Source organism: Callorhinchus milii, unplaced genomic scaffold (genome assembly GCF_018977255.1).
Source record: "Callorhinchus milii isolate IMCB2004 unplaced genomic scaffold, IMCB_Cmil_1.0 Scaffold3, whole genome shotgun sequence".
Lineage (NCBI taxonomy): Eukaryota > Metazoa > Chordata > Chondrichthyes > Chimaeriformes > Callorhinchidae > Callorhinchus > Callorhinchus milii.
In genome coordinates, this window is record NW_024704744.1 from 623,732 (window position 1) to 645,451 (window position 21,720).

Genomic DNA, 21,720 nt, shown 5'->3' on the forward strand with positions numbered 1-21,720 from the left:
CTTTCAAGTGAGGTAATCGGAGGCACTTGGAGTAAGGAAACTTACTTAAGGTTAACCCCGACCGGGAATCCAACCCGAGGCCTCTCGCCAGCGAGTCGAGTGCTCTAACCACTAAACTCCATGGCCACTGGGGGGGGGGTTGTTGCTGTGGGAGGGGGTTGTTGCTGTGTGTGTGGGGGGACAGTGAGATTGTGTGTGGGGCGAGGGGCAGTATGATGTTCGGTGTGGGGGGGGTGTGTGTGGTGTGGGGTGGGGGGGTGTGTGGGGGGGTTGGGTGTGAGGGGGGTATGTGTGTGAGGGGTGTGTGTGGGGTGTGCGGTGGGGTGGGGGGGGTTGTTGCTGTGTGGGGGGGGGGTGTGCGTGTGGGGTGGGGGGGGTTGTTGCTGTGTGTGGGGGGTGGGGGGGTGTGTGTGTGGGGGGGTGTGTGGGGTGGGGGGGGTTGTTGCTGTGTGTGGGGGGTGGGGGTGTGTGGGGTGGGGGGGGTTGTTGCTGTGTGTGTCGGGGGACAGTGAGATTGTGTGTGGGGAGAGTGGCAGTATGATGGTCGGTGTGGTGTGTGGGGGGCTGTGTGGGGTGGGGGTGTGCGTGTGGGGTGGGGAGGGTTGTTGCTCTGTGTGGGGGGTGGGGGGGGGCGTGTGGGGTGGTGGGGGGACAGTTGATCAGAAGAAGGTTCTCTCCAGGTACGCGTTGAGGAACATTCCGGTGGGATCAAGCCTCTCTCGGATGGAGCAAAACGTGCGGAAACCCGGGTACATCTTCTCAAAGTCCTCGCGGACACAACTGTGAGCCTGAGTGTGCGAGCAAACACAGTGAGTGTGAGCGTGAGTGTGAGTGGCCTCACACATTCCCTCACACTCACTCACAGTGACACTGTCACAGTCTGACACACACTCACACTGACACACACACACTCATGCTCACACACAGTCATACACACTCATGCTCACACCTAGTCTGACACACTCATGCTCACACCCACAGTCTGACACACTCATGCTCACACACAGTCATACACACTCATGCTCACACCTACAGTCTGACACACTCACTGACACACACACTGTCACACACACTGTCAGTCTGACGCACACTCACAATCATGCTCACACACTCACAGTCTGACACACACTCAATGTGACACACTCACAGTCTGACACACACTCAATCTGACACACTCACAGTCATGCCCACCCACATTTGTCAAGGTGTTGCTCACACACACACACACTTATCACAGTTGCTCACGGACACAGTTTCAGTCTGTCACACGCGCACAGTCAACAGTGTGTGTCACACACTCACGGTGTCACAGTGTAGGGACAGGTTCTTGACCCACCTTTGCCCAGTGGGGACGGCCTCCGTTCTCCCTCATGATGGCCTCGTACGCTGCCCAGTATCTCTCGCGCTGCGGCTCCCTCCCATATGGCCTGAGAGAGAGACACAGGTCAGCGAACAGCCAACCGCGCCCCAGGTGTGTGTCACACACATACACACACGCACACACACACACACACACGCCCGCAGACACACACACACACCGTCACACACACCGCGGGGACCTACCTGTAGGCGATGATGTTGATGTAGCAGCTGTCCTGCCTATAGCAGGGGCTGAGCAGGATGTCGTCACCGCGGGCGAAACGAACCTCAACCGGGAAGTGAGCCGTCTCCCCCTCGTGCCGTCCCAGCCAGACCTGTAACTGCCGCAGGGCCTCCCCAGCCCTGTGTCTGCACACAACAACAACAACAACCACAACAACGTCGTCATCGGCCACATTCACAAAACGTGCATCAAATGTTAGAAGGTGGGGAGGGAACACATTTGAGGGTCTCTGGGCTGGAGTCACGGGGGGGGGGAGGGGGCGAGTGGCTGACACCCCAGGCCAATGATGGTGGGGGAGGTGAAGCACGTGGTGCTCGCTGAGGGGTTTGGTGGGGTTTGAGGAGGTCACAGAGGTGGGGCGAGACCTCTCCTGCACTTCCTCAACTAAGCCTTCAGGCATCACCTCCTCCTCTAATCCTCATCCTCACCTACAAGGCCATTCACGGCCTCGCTCCCTCCTACCTCTCTGACCTACTATCCCCCTACCTACTGCCCGTACCCTCCGTTCCTCTGGCTCCGGTCTGCTCCACATGCCCCGCCCCAACCGCCCGACCATCGGTGGTCGGGCCTTCAGCCCCGAGGCTCTGGAACTCCATCCCCAGTGCCTTCACCGCTTCCTCCCTTTCCTCCTTCAGGGCCGGTCTCAAGACCTTTCTCTTTGACCTTCAGCCTTCAGCTCCGCTCTCGACTCTCCCCCCTCCTCGCTCCCTCCCTTCCCTCCCCTCACCCTGACCATTTCCCCCCTCCTCGCTCCCTCCCTTCCCTCCCCTCACCCTGACCATTTCCCCCCTCCTCGCTCCCTCGCTTCCCTCCCCTCACCCTGACCATTTCCCCCCTGCTCAGGTCCTGACCCAACTGTCCAGCGCCTTAAGACGCCCTCCCGACGTGAAAGGCGCTATAAATGCAATGTTCTTGTTATTATTGTTCTCCCTCATGTACCTCTCCAGCTTCCCCTTAAATACATTTGTGCTATTTGCCTCAACGTTGTTGGCAGCACGTTCCACATTCCCACTACTCTGAAGAAATTTCTTCCAACTTCCCTATTTGATCTATTTCAAAGTTTTAGTGAATTTAAAGACCTCTATCACGTCAAGAGAAGAGCCCAAGTATTTCAGCCTTTCCTAATAGCTATAACCTCTCAGTTCTGGGATCATCGTTGGGAATCTCCTTTGCACTCTCTCCAGTGCCTATAGTCCCCTCTATAACGTGGGGACCAGAACTGCACTGTATTGTAAGTGTGGTCTAACCGAGGTTCTGTAGAGGGTTACCATAACTTCCTGCTTTTCATTTCTGTCCCTATCCCTCTAGAAATCAACCCCAATGCCTGTTTTTTGCCTTTTTTATGGCCTTATTAACCTGAGTTGCTACTTTTAGTGAATTGTGTATGTGTACCCCGAGATCCCTTTGCTCCTCTACCCCATTTAGGTTTTTATTTTCCAGGATGTATGTGACTTCCTTCAGGTTTGATAAGTTGGAAGGAAAGGCTGGGAGGTTGAGGACATTGGAGTCACAGTTGAGTAGACATTGACAGGAGCCAATGTGTATGGATTCTTTCTGTCAAGATGCTGCAACAACAATATTACATTTGTATAGCGCCTCTCAACCATTCCAGATCGGGGAGGGTGGAGGACAGGGGGAAAGAGGGTGATTGAAGGAACAGTTGAAGAGGAGGGTCTTAAGATGGATCTTAAAGGAGGCGAGGGAGGGGGGCGAGGTGGAAGGACTACAGGATGCATGAAGGTCTGCTCACCAATACTGGGGCAGGCGAGGGGGGGGGATGTGAAGCAGGCCGGAGCCTGCTGAGTGAAGGAGCAGAGCAAGACCATGGAGCCTTTCATATGTTGAACTGTATCCCCTGTGTGATGGGAAGCCAGGGGAGTTGGGCGAGGATGGGGATGATAGTTTCATGGAGCCTGGTGCGGGAGAGGACACGGGCTGCAGAGTTCTGGATGATATGCAGCCTATCAAGTGAGGAACTGAGGAGGTCAACAAGCAGGGAGTTTGCATCGTCAAGCCTGGATGTTAGTTTCAGCGGATTGTGGTGGCTAATGGAGCAGGCGAGGGCATCCCTGGTGCTCTCCAAAAGTTTCTCTCCTCTGGAGTGAGATGATATGGAAACCCAAGTGATGGCTGAGACAGGCAAGGGAGTGCCATGCACCGAGGCAATTCAGCAGCCTGCCAGGGATGGAGGGAAGAAGAGAAAGAATAGCAGACAAGTTGTGATATAAGGATGGGTTGTCCTATGCCTCCAATTCTCCACCACCAACTGGCTCCTCCATCCACCCTCCCATGCCTCGCCCATCCTCTCCTCAAACTCTGACTGTGACAAGATGTTGGATTTCCTCGAGTCCAAAATTGAGGGGATCCATTCAGCTTCCACCGCCCTTGCAACCGCCACTCCCTCCCCATATATCCCCTCAAAGCGACCCCTACCCATCCCTCTCTCCCCATCTTCGAACCTGTCTCATCCTCCTGCTCAGTATGAAGCACACAACCTGCTCCCTTATTTCCATCCCCACCCCCCTCCTTACCTCCCAGTTTCACCTCCTCGCCCCTCTACTCAGACACCATCAATCTCCATCCTCCTCCGTCGCCTTTCCTCTCACCTCAACCTCCAATGTTCTGTCCTTGAATGGTTCAAGTCTTATCTCGCACACCGTCTCCAATTTGTCTCATCCAACATTCCAGCTCCTGCACAGTCTTGTGCCATGTTCCTCAGGGCTCTGTCCTGTTTCCTCCTCTTCAAACTCTACGTGCTCTCCCTTGGTGACATCATCTGCTGACATGGGATCACATACGTGGATGACACCCAACTCTTATCTCTGCCTCCACCCTCGATTCCAGCACAACTGATGTCCTGACAGATTGTCTTTCAAATATCAAGTCCTGGATGAGATCTAACTTTCCACAGCTGAATGTCGGCAAGACTGAGGCCCTCCTGATTGACTAGTGCCAGCACCTCCATACCTCAGGCACTGGCAGCATCAGCATAAATGGAAGCACACTCCACTTGACCAAGCCAGTCAGGAACCTGGGCATCTTGTCCGACCTTCAGCTGTCCTTTTACAGTGCCTTCGGTCATCCTCCTGAAAGGCGTTATACAAATGTAATGTTGTTGTTGTTCTTCCCCATATCCATGGCATGATCTGCTCTGCCATCCCCACCTCCGCAACATTGCCTGACTCTGCCACTGCCTCACCCCTCAGGCTGTCGAAACCCTCAATACCTCAAGATCTGACTACGAAAACTCCCTCCTTGTCGGCCTCCCCAAATCTTCCCTCCACAAGCTACAGATCATCCAGAACTCTGCAGCTCGTGTCCTCTCCCACACCCACCATACTCCACAACCTATCACCCCCCTCCTCGCCTAGTTCCACTGGCTCTCCCTCCCTCAGAGGATAGCATTCAAAATCCTCATCCCCACTTTCAAGGCCTTCCACAGCCTTGCCCCCTCCTTCATCTCTGACCTGCTAACCCGCTATCAACCTGTCCACTTCCTCTGTTCTGTAGGCTCCAGCCTGCACCATGTCTCCCGCCTGACCTGCCCTACCATCGGGAGCCGGGCCTTCAGCTCTTTCTCTGGCCCCACCATTTCTGCCCCCACCCTATGTAACTCCATCCCACAATTCCTTCACTCTCTTGCCTCATTCAAGGCACAACTCAAGACCCACTTTTTCACCCACAAAATACACAGTTAATCCACTTTACAATATATTCTGTGAAGCGCTTTGAGACATCTCAATGATGCGATAAGGTGCTACGTCAAATGCAAGGATTATTATCTTCAAGTTTCCTCCAAAATGCTTTTTGCTTCAACCACAGCTTCCAGCAGGAAGTTCCACGTTGTCATCAACCATTGTGGGAAGATGTTCCCTGCCCCCGACCGAATTGGCCCTCCCTCAAAATGCCCCCCTCCCTGCAACTGTCCCGCTCTGTCCTGCTCTCTCTCCGTCCTCCCCGCCTCCTATCTCTGCTTGACCCCCCCCCACTGCCTCCCTCTGCTCCTTCCTGGGAATCCTCCCCCGGGCTCATCATGGCACTCGGCGCTGACTGTCCAGCAGCAGCCACACTGACTGCCTGATTCTCTACTACCACCACAAGCCACCCCGGACCCAGACACCGGGGGCTAACCTCTCCTCCCTCATCCGCGTCCCCACCCTCCCTCCCAACCAACCCACTACCCCTGCCAACTGTCCACTCCACATTGGCCTCCAAAATGTCCGCTCCATATCCAACAAGACCCTGGCCATCAATGATTTCATCCTCGATGAGAACATTGACATCATGGACCCTAACGGAAACCTGGATCACTCCAGGTGACATCTTCCTCCTCACTGAGGCCACACCACCCGGCTACACCCACCACCATGCCCCACACCCCAACCGTTGTGGTGGTGGTGTGACCCTCATATCCAGGGCATCACTTGCCCTATCCCCCTACTCCACTGGCTCGTTCCCCTCTTTCGAACACCTTACCCTCTGCCATCCCTCTCACCTCTCTCTAAAAATTCTCTTACTTTACCACCCACCAAAATCCTCTCCCACCTTCATCTATGACATCTCCACCCTCCTTGCTTCCCTCTGCCTCTGCTCCGACTGCCTCATCATCCTAGACAACTTCAACCTCCACTTCACCCCCTCCTGCTCCACCTCCTCAGACTTCTCTCTCCTCTTTCAACCTCTCCCTCCACATCCACTCTGCTAACCACACCCACGGTCACCCGCTCGACCCTGGGATCACCCGGGGCCTCAGTGTCTCGAATCACTGACAAGGCCATCTCTGATCACCATTTCCTCTCCCTCAACTCCCATATCCCTCTCCCCACTGCCTCTAAACCTACCAACATCTTCTACCGCCCGTGGAAGAAGATCTCCCTGCAATCCCTCTCCGCTACCCTGGAGTCCGCTGATCTCCTCCACCTCTGGCCCACCTCTCGCACCAACCCACTCGCTGCACTCACTCTTCTCCACAGCACCCTCTCCACCGGACTCAATGTCCTTGGCCCCCTCACCTCCCAAACTGCCTTCTATTCCCAATCCTCACCCTGGTTCACCCGCCATCTCCGCTTGCTTAAGGGCAAGGTACAGGCTGCTGAACACAATTGGCTCAACTCCAGCCAAACGGTCCACCGGCACACCTGGCTGGACCTCATCAAGACCTACCGCTCCACTTTCGCCTCGGCCCAATCGTCCTTCTATTCCAGGTTAACCCTGGAGGTGAAGGGCAACCCCAGGCTCCTGTTCTCCACCACCAACCGGCTCCTCCGCCCTCCCCGACACACCTTGCTAATTCTTTCCTCTGACTCGCACTGCAAGAAAATGCTGGACTTCCTCGAGTCCAAAATCGAGGGAATCCACTCAGCTGCCTCTGCCCTCCCAACTTCCACCCCCTCCCTACCTCCACCCCACACAACAATCTGACAACTGCCCATCCCTCCTTCCACACCTTTGAACTTGTCACCCCCTCCTCTGCCTTCACCACCGTAACCTCCATGAAGCCCACCACCTGCTCCCTGGACCCCATCTCCACCCCTCTCCTTAAATCCCAGCTCCACCTCCTTGCCCCACTACTCATTAACCTCTCCCTGTCATCTGGCACTCTTCCTTCCCCCCTTAAAACAGTCACTATCACCCCCACCTTGAAGAAATCTTCCCTTAACCCATCACAGCTATCCAGCTATTGGCCCATCTCAAATCTCCCCTTCCTATCCAAGGTCCTTGAAAGAGCCGTTGCCTCCCAGCTTCGCTCTTTCTTTTCCTCTCGCTCCCTCCATGAATCCCTCCAATCGGGTTTCCGTGCTGCCCACAGATGACAGCATAGCTGGCCTGGCTCATCAGTAGGACTTGGAGGGTCAGACCAGTCGTTGGAGACAGGGATTCTTCCCATTCAGCTCCCATTAACCCTCCAAGCCAAAACCCTAACAGGTAAGGTGGTCCTAGCTGAATAAGCAGCAGGACAGCTTACCAGCCAGTGTTTTCAGTGGAAAGCTATGAGGTTTAACTAGTTAAACTCCAGCAGTACCCCAATCCTTACACTGTGAGGTGCCAAAGCCTTGCTTCTTGCTCTATGACAAGTGAGAGAAGAAACTGAAAGTCCAAAGACTCCACATTACCACAGTTGGTTGTTCGGTTGCTTAGACTACTAGATGGGAATGTTACCATAGTTGCATAGAAAGGAAAGGGCCTATAAAATATACAGTCAATTCACTTTACAGTATATTCTGTGAAGCGCTTTGAGACATCTCGAAGACGTGATGAAGGGTTATATCAAAGGTGAGGATTATTATTAATTGTAAATAATAAAAAACACGTTATTATAAAAAGGCCCAAAGGATTAAGTATCTGTGTTGTTTTCCATAGACATATAGTCATTGTTAATACTTATATTGATGCAGCTCATACTTAAGTTTTTTGCTAAGGATTTAGCCACAACCAGTCCCATCATCGCTGCCATGATGCCAAAAGTATTAATAAATCCAAATATAGTTCTGTCAATAACGAAACATCCATCAAGCTTGGTCTGATAAACGTTTCCAGCAAATATCGAAAAGGACATTAAAATCAAGACATGTTTATTGATTTTGTTTCCTCTAGGAAGATAACCTGGCAGAAACAGCCTGTCACCACCCCCAATCCTCATCTCTCTCTAACTGTTTTACACTGCAGTACAAAAAGGATATTGGAGAAATCGAGAAGATACAGAGGAGGGCAACCAAATTGATTGAGGGAATGGAAGGACTGGACTATGAGGAGCGACTCAGTAAATTGGGAATGTTCACACTGGAACAGAGAAGATTGAGAGGCGACGTGATTGCTGTCTTTCAGATTCTAAAAGGGCCAAACAATATAGACCATGACAGGCTGTCTAGCTTGTCCAGAATAAGAGAACCAGAGACGCAGCCTGTGATTGAAGGGGTTAAATTCAGAATAAACCTACGCAAACTGTGGAACAGGCTTCCTTGGGAGATGGTTGAAACAGGAAGTGTTGATTCTTTCAAACACAGATTAGATTTTCCTTTTGGGAAACAACATTGTGGGATATAGTACATAGGTAGTTCAGGACATATCAGTGGTTAGAGTACTCGCCTCACAAGCGAGAGATCTGGGTTTGATTCCCGGACGGACAGAACCTTGGGCAAGTTTCCCTGCTCCACACGCCTGATAATAATCCCTCAAGAAAAAAAACAATAATAAATTGGTCACTTCAATCCACAACTGTTTGTGGGACGCTGCTGTGCGTTATTGGCTGCCGCATTTCGCCCACAAAATATACAGTCAATTCACTTCACAGTATAGTCTGTGAAGCACTTTGAGACGTTTTGAAGATGAGAAAAGTGCTATGTCAAATGCAAGGAATATTATTATATGTTAATATTATTAATATTATATTAGCTGGAGTTAGATTAGAAGATCAGCCATGATTGAATGGCGGGGCAGGCTTGAAGGGCCGAATGGCCTACTCCTGCTGCTGCATATAATGTGATGTTATTATATCCGACCACCAGAAAACAGGTCAGAAAGATAGGGAGGTGCCAGAGCATGAAAGGATTTGTAGACAAAAATTGGAGTTTCAGCAATACACTTTTATTGTAAGCCTTGTTCTGTTTGCGAGTTACAATTAATAAAATGCACACACTTATGAATTGTTCAGAGCTTTAGCAAACGACAGCACAGGATCTCGTTCTGTTTGCGAGTTACAATTAATAAAATACACACACTTATGAATTGTTCAGAGCTTTAGCAAACGACAGCACAGGATCTCGTTCTGTTTGCGAGTTACAATTAATAAAATACATACACTTATGAATTGTTCAGAGCTTTAGCAAACGACAGCACAGGACCTCGGGAGAATTGGGTTGTCAGCTGCCTGCAGTCAGATCACAAGATCATCCACACTGGCTCTGGATCTTCGTCCCGAGGACTCCTGCCTTCTAAAATTTGTTTAGCCTCTATTCAGTACATTTAGCATTTCTATATGTGATCTACTTAAGTGTGCCCTAACTGCCAAGTCTTATTTATATAAGCGTACTCTCATATTTGGATATTATTTACTTGAGTGTGAAAATTAGTTTCTCTTTTAGCTTTGCGGTTTATTTTCTTAAGAATTGTCTTACTGACTGGCTCGTTCTTCTGAGTATTTATCTAATAATCTTGTTTCCTGTTTTGCAGTCTCATGGTTTCAGTTTATCTCTATTTGCCTGTATCTTGTTGTTAGTTTCCAACATGTCGAGCAGGTATACTACCACCCACCCATCGTTTCCACTCAGCTATTCTAACCATTGCACAAGTTCAGGTGGTCTTCAGCCACAAATTCCATCTCTATCCATCCTCTCCCTCTCCATCCTCTTTCTCGTCTCTCTCCTTCCCGCCTCAAGACTTACAGTAATTACTGCAGCTGGGAAAATGAGCATACAGTGACAGGTTAAGATTAAATTTTGCACAATTCAATGAGTCTTGACCCATCGCCGCCTGTGTACTTGCCGGCATGTATTGGAATCGCATTGAATCGTGGAAAATTTGTGCATACGTCGACGGACCAGGGTATCATTTCCCGCAATTCAAGGCCTCTGGTAAGTGTGGGAGAGTAGGGGAGTAAGTGACGTTACAAGTAGGTGATTAATGTGATTTGTGCAAATATATCTAAGCGGTTTGATAGGAAACTGAATGGGACTCGGGTGAGTGTATGATTTAGGTGATTATACAATTTATAAAGATAAGACTTATGCGAGTTTTGCAAATTATTTCACCTGAAAGCAGAAACACAATGAACGAATCATAACTTTGTAGATGAACTGCACAACACTCTCATGGGTAGGGTGGTCCCAGCTGGACAAGTGACAGGAGAGCTCGCCAGACAGTGAACTGCCCCCTGAGCATTTAAAAGCTAATCTACGACTAAATTAGTCAATTAAAGATGAATGAAAAATAAGTGGATTGTTTTAAAGCTGAAAGCTGTTGCTAGAATCTGATTTGTCGCTGAGGTCTTGTCTTCATTTTTTTTTGGCCAAATCCTCCGAGGCACTGCATGGCAAAAGCAAAAGGAGCTGTTATTCTACACAGGAATAAACTTCAAATAAAAGTATTAATTAAAGGAATAAAGAAAACAGGCATGTGGAGTAAGGAAACTTGCCCAACATTTCATCCTGCCGGGAATCGAACCCAGGTCTCTCATTTGTGAGGCGAGTGCTCTAACCACTGAGCACATTTATTTTTCTCGCCTGTTCTTTATTTCCTTCGCCATCCTTGCTCTTCAATTTTATCAATAATGATAGATAATAGTGAGAGCAGTGAAGGTATGAGTTCAGAATCTCTGGAGTCAGTGATAAATATTGGAGCCCTACACAGTGTCAGCACTGCACAGAGATCATCAAACTCACTGTCCATTGTCCGATCTGATCCATACCTTGCATGTCCACCTGCTTTCTCAACAAAACTGGTCAGCATCTTCGAGGGAGAGTTCTTTGAAAACGTCCTCTGGATCCACATTCACACTGCTCCGAATTGCTTTTATTTCTTCCTCTGCTATGGGTGGCAGGACGGCCTTCAAGTTGTTATCAATGGTATTGATTCTCTCCTCTACACTGAGCTTAAAGTCATTCATGTTTTTCTCAACAATACCTCTAATTGCATGTTTTGCTTCATCACAACCTTTCTGGAACATCTGCCGTTCCAAATGAAAGTTGCTTTCTGTTGGATCCATAGACATGAGTTTCCCTAAACTGCTCACTCGATCCATCAAGTGGTTCCTAGAAACCTCAACATAGGTCCCAGATATCATGTTGACCAGATTGGCAACATTGCTTGCCTGAAATGCATGGTTATAAATCATGTCTTTGACAAACTTATTCTGGGTATAGCCAGTGACTGAGTGGCCTGGTTCAATGTTGGTGACAAGTTGTCCGAGAGATGTGTTTAAGCTGCTGTCAATTATGTTGGATATCATTTGAAAGAAGCCAATCATCTTTGCCCACTGTTCTTTGACGTTGCCTAACAATTTAAGTCCTTTCACGAGCATCTTTACAGTGGTATCAAAGTCAATTTCTTGAACTTCACAATTTCTGATTTTTATCAAGATTTCATCATGTTCTTCATTGCATTTCTTCATGTTCTCCATGCTCCTCTCATAGTCTTCTTTGGCCTGGTTTAGCTGTGATCTGTTCAGTTCTATTTTAAAATGGGCATCATTGATGATGGTTTGCAAAATCCCTGAATTGGTGTTTGTTTTAGCTAAGTTTGGTGGTACAGCAGGGAAGGGGGTCTCATTTTGAGATTTTTTACACGCTGAAGTAAATGTAATAATCTGTTGATACAATTTATTTATTTCTGTAGCCAGTTCTTTATTTCCTTTGCCATCCTTGCTTTGCAATTTTGTTATTTCTTCCAGTTCACAACACAGCTTCACTCCCTGTTTACACAGTTTAAGGGCTGGCTTCTTTGCTTTACAGTTTTCTTCATTCTCTATCTCAGTTTCCAATGTTCGGAACCTCTGTTTGCAGACATTTGAATTGGAACTCTCTGTTCTTTGGTCAAACAACTTTGTCATATCAATGCTCTCACCTGGAGAAATGAATTCTTTAAGTTTTAATGTGATATTAATCAATTCATCAGCTTTGCAGTAGATGTTGTTTTGGGCTCCAATATTTATCACTGGCTCCAGAGATTCTGAACTCATACCTTCACTGATATCACTTGAGTTTGTGGATCCTTTTGGCATATCTGTACTGTGATCACCATCATTTTCTTTCCCAGAAATTTTCTTCTTAAGCATTTGATTGATGCCTCCCAGAAAATCAGAAGCAGAACTTAAGACATTACTGACACCATCCACCAAGGCTGCCGCTCCCATATTCAATACACTAGGTGTTGAAATCAACATCTGAGCTCTGTATGAAGCTTGTGCTTCATCTAAACTGCTGGACATTTTGGTGAAATGTTTTTCTGCAAGCTCGTGTGCCCGCTTAGCAGACACCTCTTTTATTTTGGCTTCTTCCAAGGCCTTCTTGACTTCTTTCACATTTTCCTCATGAACTGACCGGGCACTTATAGAGACCTCCATCAGCTCCTGGATTAGTTCAACAACCGTTAGGAATTCCTCATCAACAGAGTTTGCCAGTTTCAAGCACTTGTCGGCAACGGTCTTAATAGTGTTGAGTTGCCCAGGCAACAGCGCTTTAACAATCATTTCGTTGTCTTCCATGAGCGTCTGCACCAGGAATTTTATGTAACGTGGGATATTTAGGGATTCTAACCGGATTTGGTCCATATTCTTGTGAGCTTTATTGAATGCCATCCAACCTTGATTGCTGACCTGCATCAGGCAGGCTCGGAATGATTCTGGGTATTTTATAAACTCATATGTCTTGTCTGGGTTGTTTCTTATTGATGGGAAAGTCATCCGCTGCAGAGATGAATATCAATTCACCGAGAATAGCTATGGCCGTCGGGCCTGGCATCAGAAACTCTTCCCAGTTGGCATAGGGCTGCATCATCATGGCAGTATCTTTCCTTACGTTCTCTGCCTTGCTCAGCTTCATAATGGCACTGTTAATAGCCACAATTTGTTGGTCTTCGGTTGACATGGTTATGAGCTTTAGTGGCCTGTCAATGAAAGGGAGAGGGAATCAGAGATCGCATTGGGCTTTTCAAAAAATGCATATACCATTTATGCACAGGTGTCCAAAAACTGCATACATCCTAAATGATCATGGGTAACACAAACCAATCAACTGGCAAGTTTCATTTCAGTCCAACCTCCGAGATTGGGTGAGGTTATGACAAATGATGCTACACAAGCTGCAGAGGTATAAATGAGCTTTTTGCCTCAGATTTTGGTAAAGGGCAAATGGGAAATTTATTGGATCTGGAAAGAGAACTCAGTGATGTTGCAGAGACAAATTGTGAGACTATACATACCATTCACCATCAGTGAGTAAAGCAAACCAGATGTTGGGATGTATCAAAAGATTAATACTAAGTCAAAATAGTGGGGTAATCCTGCCACTGTATAAATCATTGGTGAGACTGTACAGTTCTGGTCATTACCGTATCAAAAGTATATTGGAGAAATCAAGAAGATACAGAGGAGGGCAACCAAAATGATTGAGGGAATGGACTATGAGTATGCGACTAAGTAAATTGGGCATGTTCACGCTGGAAAAGAGAAGATTGAGAGGCAACGTGATTGCTGTCTTTAATATTCTAAAAGACCAAAACAATATAACAACATGACAGGCTGTTTCAATTTGTCCAGAACCTGTGGAAGACAGTTGAAAGAGGAAGTGTTGATTCTTTTAAACACAGATTAGAAAGTTTTCTTACAGGAAATAATATTATGGGGTTATAGTATATAGATAGTTTGGGACATATGTGCTTACGACCATCAGGAACGTGGCAGGTGAAATAGATGGACCTTGGTCTTTTTTTGTCTAGCATTTCTTATGTTCTTATGTTATATTATGGCATCTTGTTTGACCCTCAATTATCCATTCTACCCCACATCTGTGCCATGACCCGCTCTGCCTTCCCCCACCACTGAAACAGCGCCCGGCTCATCACATCGACAAAACCCTCATACGCGCTTTCATTATATCAAGGCTTGACTGTTGGGAACTCCTTGCTTGTCGGCCTCCCCAACTCCTCCCTCCATAAGCTGCAGATCATCCAGAACTCTGCAGCCCTTGTACACTCCCGCACCAGGCTCTTTGACCTTACTAGCCCATCCTCGCCCTCCATGTTCTTGCTCCCCCCACCTCTTTTATTTAATGGCTAACACATTTTGCTCACAAAATCTAGTCAATTCACTTTACAGTATATTATGTGAAGCGCTTTGAGACGTCTAAAAGATGTGATAAGGCACTGTATCAAATGTTAGGATTATTATTATTAAACCCACGACCATCGGGCTTTCATGTCATTGGCCTCCACACCTCAGGCACTGGCAGAATCACCATCCAAGGATACAGTTGGAACCTTGGCATCTTGTTTGACCCTCAACTGTCCTCCCTACCCCATATGACCCACTCTGCCTACCCCGAGCTCAGCAACATCACCCACCTGGAGCTGCCACTGCCTCACTCAACAAAGGCACTTGGACCCTCATTCATGCATTTATCACATCAAGGCTCAACTATGCCAACTCCCTGCTGGTCGGCCTTCCCAACTCTTCTCTCCACAAGCTGCAGATTATCCAGAACTCTACAGCTCGTGTCCTCTCCCACATCAGGCTCCATAACCACATCAGCCCCACCCTCGCCCGGCTCCACTGGCTCCCCATCCCTCAGAGGATCCCCATCCAGTCTGTCCACCAAGGCCCGCCACAAGACCCTCCTCTCCGACCATACCTTCGGCCATCCTCCTCCTCTCTCTGACCTCCTCCCCAATCCCCCACCCACCCCATGCTCGTGTCCTAATAACCCTGACTGTTCAGCGCCTTGTGACGTCCTCCCAACGTGAAAGGCACTTTACAAATGTAATTTTGTATTGTATTTGTAGATCTGAATGAGGTTTGATGAGACTCATAGAATCATGAAATATATAACACAGAAGGAGGCCATTCGGTATCGGCTGCTTTGGTTATGAGGTACAGACAGACAGACGAGCGCAAAATGAGGGAGGTGGAAAAGTGTGATTCTGGTCAGGGAACGGATTTGTGGTAGAAAGGAAAGCCGGGGAATGAAACTGACGCCCAAGTTGTGCACAGGTTCAGTGAGTCTGAGGGAGAGCCCGGGGAGGTTGAGGAGTTCAGACTCACAGGAGAGAAGACGTTGAAAGGAGCCAAAGAGTATGGCTTCCATCTTACCGACATTCAGCTGCAGGAAATTTATGCCCATGAGGCCTTGATGTCCATCAAACAAACTGACAGGACAAATAAAGCTGATATCATCAATATACATATAATAAATGCAAAGATTATAATTACATTTTTCTTTATTCATTATGTTTTTTTCTTTAATCAAAACATCCTATAGAAATTGTGGAATACAATTCTTGGAACAGGACACAGAATGAACGAGAGTGTTATTGATATTATAATCAAACTCCAAATAATCACTGGCAAACTCCAAATACTATTACAACAGTTCTATAAGATTTGCTCCTTACCAGCTGGATGCTAACGATTCCCACAGGTTCTGTCCTGTGCAGCTTCCACAACAACTGTTCACTGTAACTACAGCTCCAAATAACAGCTTAACATTAGCTCAATCTCATTTTATAGAAAAAACAAGTTTCACTATGACTGCTGAGTGGTTTGAGAACACACCAATTCCTGGAAGAGAGAGAGATCAGAGCGGAAAATATGTGGTTGTCAATAACAAGTTGCAAAAACTCACAGGCGTTGCTTTGACCTGAGGCTACAGGAAGCTGCTCATAACAAGGATTATTGTTCTTTTACCCCTTTCCAGTCTGGACATTGCAGTCAGTGTTGTGTATATTCTAAGCGACGTGTTTGCATTGTTTAATGTCCTGCATTGAGTTGTTGTAAAGATGAGCACTCAAAGTGCTGACATGTACGAGAGGAGTTTCAGGCTCAGGGTGGCACCGAGCCTGGCAGCACTGATCCAGGCTCTAGCATCAGTGACTGAGCTGCTGGGCAAGACCTCAATGTCCGAGTCCCAGTATGAAGCACTGATGAGATCGATGAAGGAAGCCCAGACAGAGGGGACCAAAGTGGAAGCCTTTTCCACTGAGCTGGTGAGAGAGGTTGATGGGGAATGTGAGGACCTGGTTGTTGAAAAAAGCAAACTGGAGAGAGCGAGAAAACAGCTGGAAGGGAACTTGGAAATGCTGAGCGGGCAGATTAAGTCAATTGACAGCAATCTAAAGACAAACTCAGAGAATCTGAGTCAGAAAACGTCGCTGAAAGAGAAGACAGAAAGAACACTCGCAAAATTTCCAGACACAGAAAGCTGGTTAAGTCGGATTGTTCTGAACATGACAGGTAAATAATAATCAGGTTTACTGCCTTTCTCTCCATTCCTTAATATTCTATGTGTTCTCTTCAACACATCAATAAACTGACATCCTGCCACGCACACCGCACATCACAACACATCTGTTTCCCATCATCTGGCCCCATAGAAAATAGTGGCCACAATTTTTCAGCGGAATCCCCTAAAACCAACAGCCTCCATGAAACCCCTAAATACACAGAGAGCTCGACCCCGGGGCTGTGAGCTGCTGCCGGCTGTTTGCTCGATGTCGCTAATGCAGCCTCAGTGCGGTGGGGGTTGTGATGGCAGCCGCCCGGCGGGAAATGGGCTTCACTCGCCCTGAGACCCTGTTGAGATGGTCTGTGTCTCTCTCCCTCTATCCTGTGTCTGTGTGTGAGTGTCTCTGTCTCATCTGTATATGTACGTGTGTCTGTGAGTGTGTGTCTGCTTGTCTGTAAGTGTGTTTGTGTGTGTATATATCTCTGTGTCTGTAAGTGAGTGTATGAGAGATAACTTTCTGGAGCAGCCGAGGAACCAACTGGGACAGGCCATCCTAGACCTTGTTTTGTGTAACGAAACGGCGAGTTGGCAGTGTAGGTATTAAGAGTCCTCGAGGGCAGAGTGATCACAATATGATCGAATTCTGCATTAAGTTAGAGAGGGATAGAGTTAAATCCGAGGCAAGTATTCTGAATTTAAATAGGGCTAATTTTGTAGGTATGAGGAAAGATTTAGGTAAAATAGACTGGAGAATCAGATTAAGAGGTAAAAATGTCGACCAACAGTGCAAATATTTAAGGATGTAGTGCATAATTCTCAGCGGTCGCATATTCCCTTTGTGGAATAAGAGTACCACAGGGAAAGCAATTCATCCGTGGCTAACCTGAGCAGTAGGGAAAGCATCAAATTAAAAGAAAAAGCATAACTGCCAAGAAAAGCAGCAAATCTGAAGATTGGGAGAGTTTTAGAAACCAGCAAAATAAAACTAAAAACTCATTAAGAGCGAGAAAAAGGAGTATGAGGGTGAGCGAGCGATGAACACTAAGTCTGATTGTAAAGGTTTTTACAAATACATTAAGAGGAATAGGCTGTGAGAGTAAATGTAGGTCCACTACAGTCAGAGACGGGAGAAGTTGTAATGGGGGATAAGGACACGGCAGAGTCCCTAAATGGGTACTTTGCATCTGTCTTCACCCGAGAAGACACAACCAGTCTGTCAGCAATACAGATGCACCAAAGGGATAAGGACAGGGAGCAACTTAGGGAAATGTTCATTAGTAGAGAATTGGTGCTGGGAAACTGTTAGCACTAAAAAGTGACAAATCCCTGGTCCGGATTCCAGGGTTTTAAAAGAGGAGCTTATGAGATAGTGGAGGCCTTGTGTCTGATCTTCCAAAATTCCTTGGATTCTGGAACAGTCCCCATGGATTGGAAGATCGCAAATGTCACACCACTATTTAAAAAAGGTGGAAAGGAAAAGATGGGGAACTATAGGCCAATTAGTCTCACATCAGTGATAGGAAAAATTTTAGAATCATTGATTAAGGATGTGGTAGTGCGGTATTTAGGGCACAATATAATTAGGCCAAGTCAACATGGCTTTACAAAAGGGAAGTCATGTTTGACAAATCTCATAGAGTTTTTTGAGGATATTTCCAGTAAACTCGATAAGGGTGAATCATTGTTGTGGTCTATTTGGACTTCCAGAAGGCATTCGATAAGGTGCCGCATAAAAGGTTAGTTCAAAAGATAAGGGCCCATGGAATTGGGAGCATATTTACGTGGATTGGGGAATGGTTAACGGGTAGGAAACAAAGAGTAGGATAAACGGGTCCTTTTCAGATTGGCGGGATGTGACTAGTGGAGTGCCACAAGGATCAGTCCTTGGGCCTCAGCTATTTACCATCTATATCAACGATCTTGATGAGGACATCAAAGTTAATATATCTAAATTTGCGGATGACACAAAACTAAGAGGAAGTGCCAACACAGAGGACGACATTAAAAAAATGCAGCGTGACATAGATAGGTTAGGTGATTGGGCAGGTAGGTGGGACATGAAGTATAATGTAGGGAAGTGAGAAGTCATCCACCTCCGGAGCAAAATCAGTAGAGCGGGTTATTGTTTAGAAGGGGAGAGATTGGAATGTGTCAGCGTCCAGAGGGACTTGGGTGTCCTTGTACACAATCACAGAAAGTTAGTCTGCAGGTGCGGCAGCGATTAGGAAGGCGAACGGTATGTTAGCGTTCATTATGAAAGGATTAGAGTATAAGAGTAGGGAAGTCTTGCTGCCACTGTATAGGGCCCTGGTGAGACCACACCTGGAATACTGTGTGCAGTTTTGGTCTCCTCATTTAAGGAAGGATGTACTTGCCTTGGAGGGGGTGCAGGGTAGATTTACTAGGTTAGTGCCAGGGATGAAGGGGTTGAATTACGAGGATAGGCTGACCAATTTGGGATAGAGGATATCTAAAGGATAGAAGGATTAAGGGATATGAGGATAGGGCGGTTAATGGAATTAGGTTAGAAGATCAGCCATGATCTTATTAAATGGCAGGGCAGGCTCGAGGGGCCGAATAGCCTACTCCTGCTCCTACATTTTATGGTCTTATTAGAATATACAGCACAGAAACAGGCCGTTCGGCCCAACTGGTCTTTGCCGGTGTTTATGCTCCACATGAGCCTCTCCTGCCCTTCCCCAACTAAGCCTTCAGGCATCACCTTCTACAGTGTCCACAATATTATCAGATTTAGATTACTCATGAACAGGGACAAAGTACAGTCAAGAGTGAAAATACTTGACTGGAAAGGGCTAATTGTGATGGGCTAAAGAGGGACCTGGAGTTGGGGGACTGCCTGTAAGACTAGCAGGTAACACGACTCATGAGCAGTGGGAGATCTTCAAAGATACGATAGCTCAGGGTCTCAATAGATATATTCCCACAAAAGGGAAATGTGCGACAACCAAGCCAGCCTGGATGGCCAGGGATATTCTGTCTCGGATGAAAAAGAAGAAGACGGCGTACGACAATTGGAAGACGCAAGACACTGAGGATAGCAAAGCGCATTATAGAGAATGCAGGAGAGATCTTAAAAGAGTGATCAGACACGCTAAAAGATCGCATGAGAAGAGGTTAGCGGGTAAATAAAGGGGAATCCTAAAATATTTTACAAGCACATAAAGGAAAAAAGGTTAGTTAAAGGTAGGGTGGGGCCAATCAAAGGCAATGACGGCCATCTTGTTGTGGAGGCAGAGGGCACATCGTGGCTGACGTACTGAACGAGTACTTTGCATCTGTCTTCACAACGGAAACGGATGCCCCAAATGCCGCAGTATTGGATGAGAGGGTAGAGGACATTGATCAGATTACTATAGACAGAGAGGAAGATCTGAAAAGATTGACTGGGCTCAAAATTGATAACTCCCCAGGACCAGATGGGTTTCACCCAAGGTTGCTGTGGGAGATACGGGTTCAAATAGCGGAGGCTTTGGCCATTATAGTTCAATCGTCATTGGACACAGGAGTGGTGCCGAGAGACTGAGGAGTGGCTAATGTTACCCCACTCTCCAAAAAGGGGCAGAAAGACAAGCCCGGAAATTACAGGCCAGTCAGCTTAACCTCGGTAATAGGAAAGCTACTGGTGACCATAATCCGGGACAGAATAAATCTCTATTTAGAGGAACACGAGGTAATTAGAGGCCCCCAACATACATTGTTAAAGGCAAATCTTGCCGAACAAATCTAATAGAATGTCTTGAAGAGGTGACTGTGAGGTTTGATGAGGGAAATGCGGTGGACGTTTATTACATGGATTTCAAAAAGGCTTTTGACACAGTACCGCATAAGAGGTTAATAAAAAAACTGGAGACCCCCGGTATTAACAACAACAATAACAACAACAAGATTCCATTTATAAAGTGCCTTTCACGTCAGGAGGACGTCCCAAGGCGCTGCACAGTTGGGTCATGACCCGAGCAGGGGGGAAATGGTCAGGGTGAGGGGAGGGAGCGAGGAGGGGGGAAATGGTCAGGGTGAGGGGAGGGAAGGGAGGGAGCGAGGAGGGGGGAAATGGTCAGGGTGAGGGGAGGGAAGGGAGGGAGCGAGGAGGGGGAAGAGAGTCGAGAGGGGAGCTGAAGGCTCGGTCAAAGAGAAGGGGACATTAAGGGGACAGTAGCCGTTTGGATTAGGAACTGACTGAGTGACAGAAAGCAGAGGGTGGTGGTTAATGGGTGTTTCTCGCAATGGAAGGAGGTGTGCAGCGGTGTCCCCCAGGGATCGGTATTGGGACCACTGCTCTTTCTAATATATATTAATGATCTGGAATGGGGCACAGGGAGCACTATTTCCAAGTTTGCAGATGATACCAAGTTAGGTCGGGTAGGAAATAGTGAGAGGACTGTAACCAACTGCAGGCAGACATACACAGAATGGTGGAATGGGCTGACATGTGGCACATGGATTTCAATGTGGATAAGTGTGAGGTGATACACTTAGGGAGGAAAAATGATAGGAGGCAATATAGACTTGGAGCTCAATCTTAAGGGGGGTGAACGTACAGAGAGATCTGGGTGTTCAAGTAAGCGAATCATTAAAGGTAGTGGGGCAGGTAGATAGGGCAGTAAAAAGGGCATTTGGTGTCCTGAGCTTCATTAGTAGGGCATAGAGTATAAGAGTAGGGGTTATGGTTAATCTGTACAAGAACACTGGTTAGGCCTCAGCTGGAGTACTGCGTCCAGTTCTGGGCACCGTACCTCAGGAAGGACATTAAGGCACTGGAAAGGGTACAGAGGAGATTCACGAGAATGATACCAGGAATGGGGAACCTTAGCTATGAGGACAGTGGAGAACTTAGGACTTTTCCCATTAGAGCAGAGAAGGTTACGCGGGGACCTGATAGAGGTCTTCAAGATCATGAAAGGTTTCGACAGGTGAGATAAGGACAAGCTGTTTCCGCTGGTCGGTGTGTCTGTGACCCGCGGTCACAGTCTGAAGATATCTACCAAAAGAAGCAGAGGGGAGGGTTAGAAGAAATGTTTTCACTCAGCGAGTTGTTAGAATTTGGAATGATCCGCCCGAAAGGGGAGTGAAGTCCGATTCGATAACAGCTTTTAAGAGAGAACTGGACAGGTATCGGGGAAGACGGGTTTGTGGGGTTATGGGGAGAAAGCTGGTGATTGGGGTCAG

At 47.5% G+C, this 21,720-nt stretch overlaps 2 protein-coding genes across 2 annotated transcripts; both read right to left on the bottom strand.

Moving 5' to 3' along the window:
- Window positions 1-642: 642 nt before the first annotated feature.
- On the bottom strand, window positions 643-10,987 carry LOC103174180 (L-gulonolactone oxidase-like). Its single transcript, XM_042332716.1, has 4 exons — window positions 10,981-10,987; window positions 1,564-1,837; window positions 1,337-1,427; window positions 643-788 (listed from the first exon to the last, which is right to left on the bottom strand). Exons 1-4 carry the CDS (start codon window positions 10,985-10,987, stop codon window positions 660-662), a joined length of 501 nt encoding a protein of 166 aa, XP_042188650.1. The 3' UTR covers window positions 643-659.
- On the bottom strand, window positions 9,166-15,774 carry LOC103191511. Its single transcript, XM_042332717.1, is given in 3 exon segments — window positions 9,166-12,977; window positions 12,979-13,201; window positions 15,704-15,774. Coding segments are annotated over 2 exon segments (2,154 nt in total). The 5' UTR covers window positions 13,183-13,201; window positions 15,704-15,774; the 3' UTR covers window positions 9,166-11,027.
- Window positions 15,775-21,720: the final 5,946 nt, after the last annotated feature.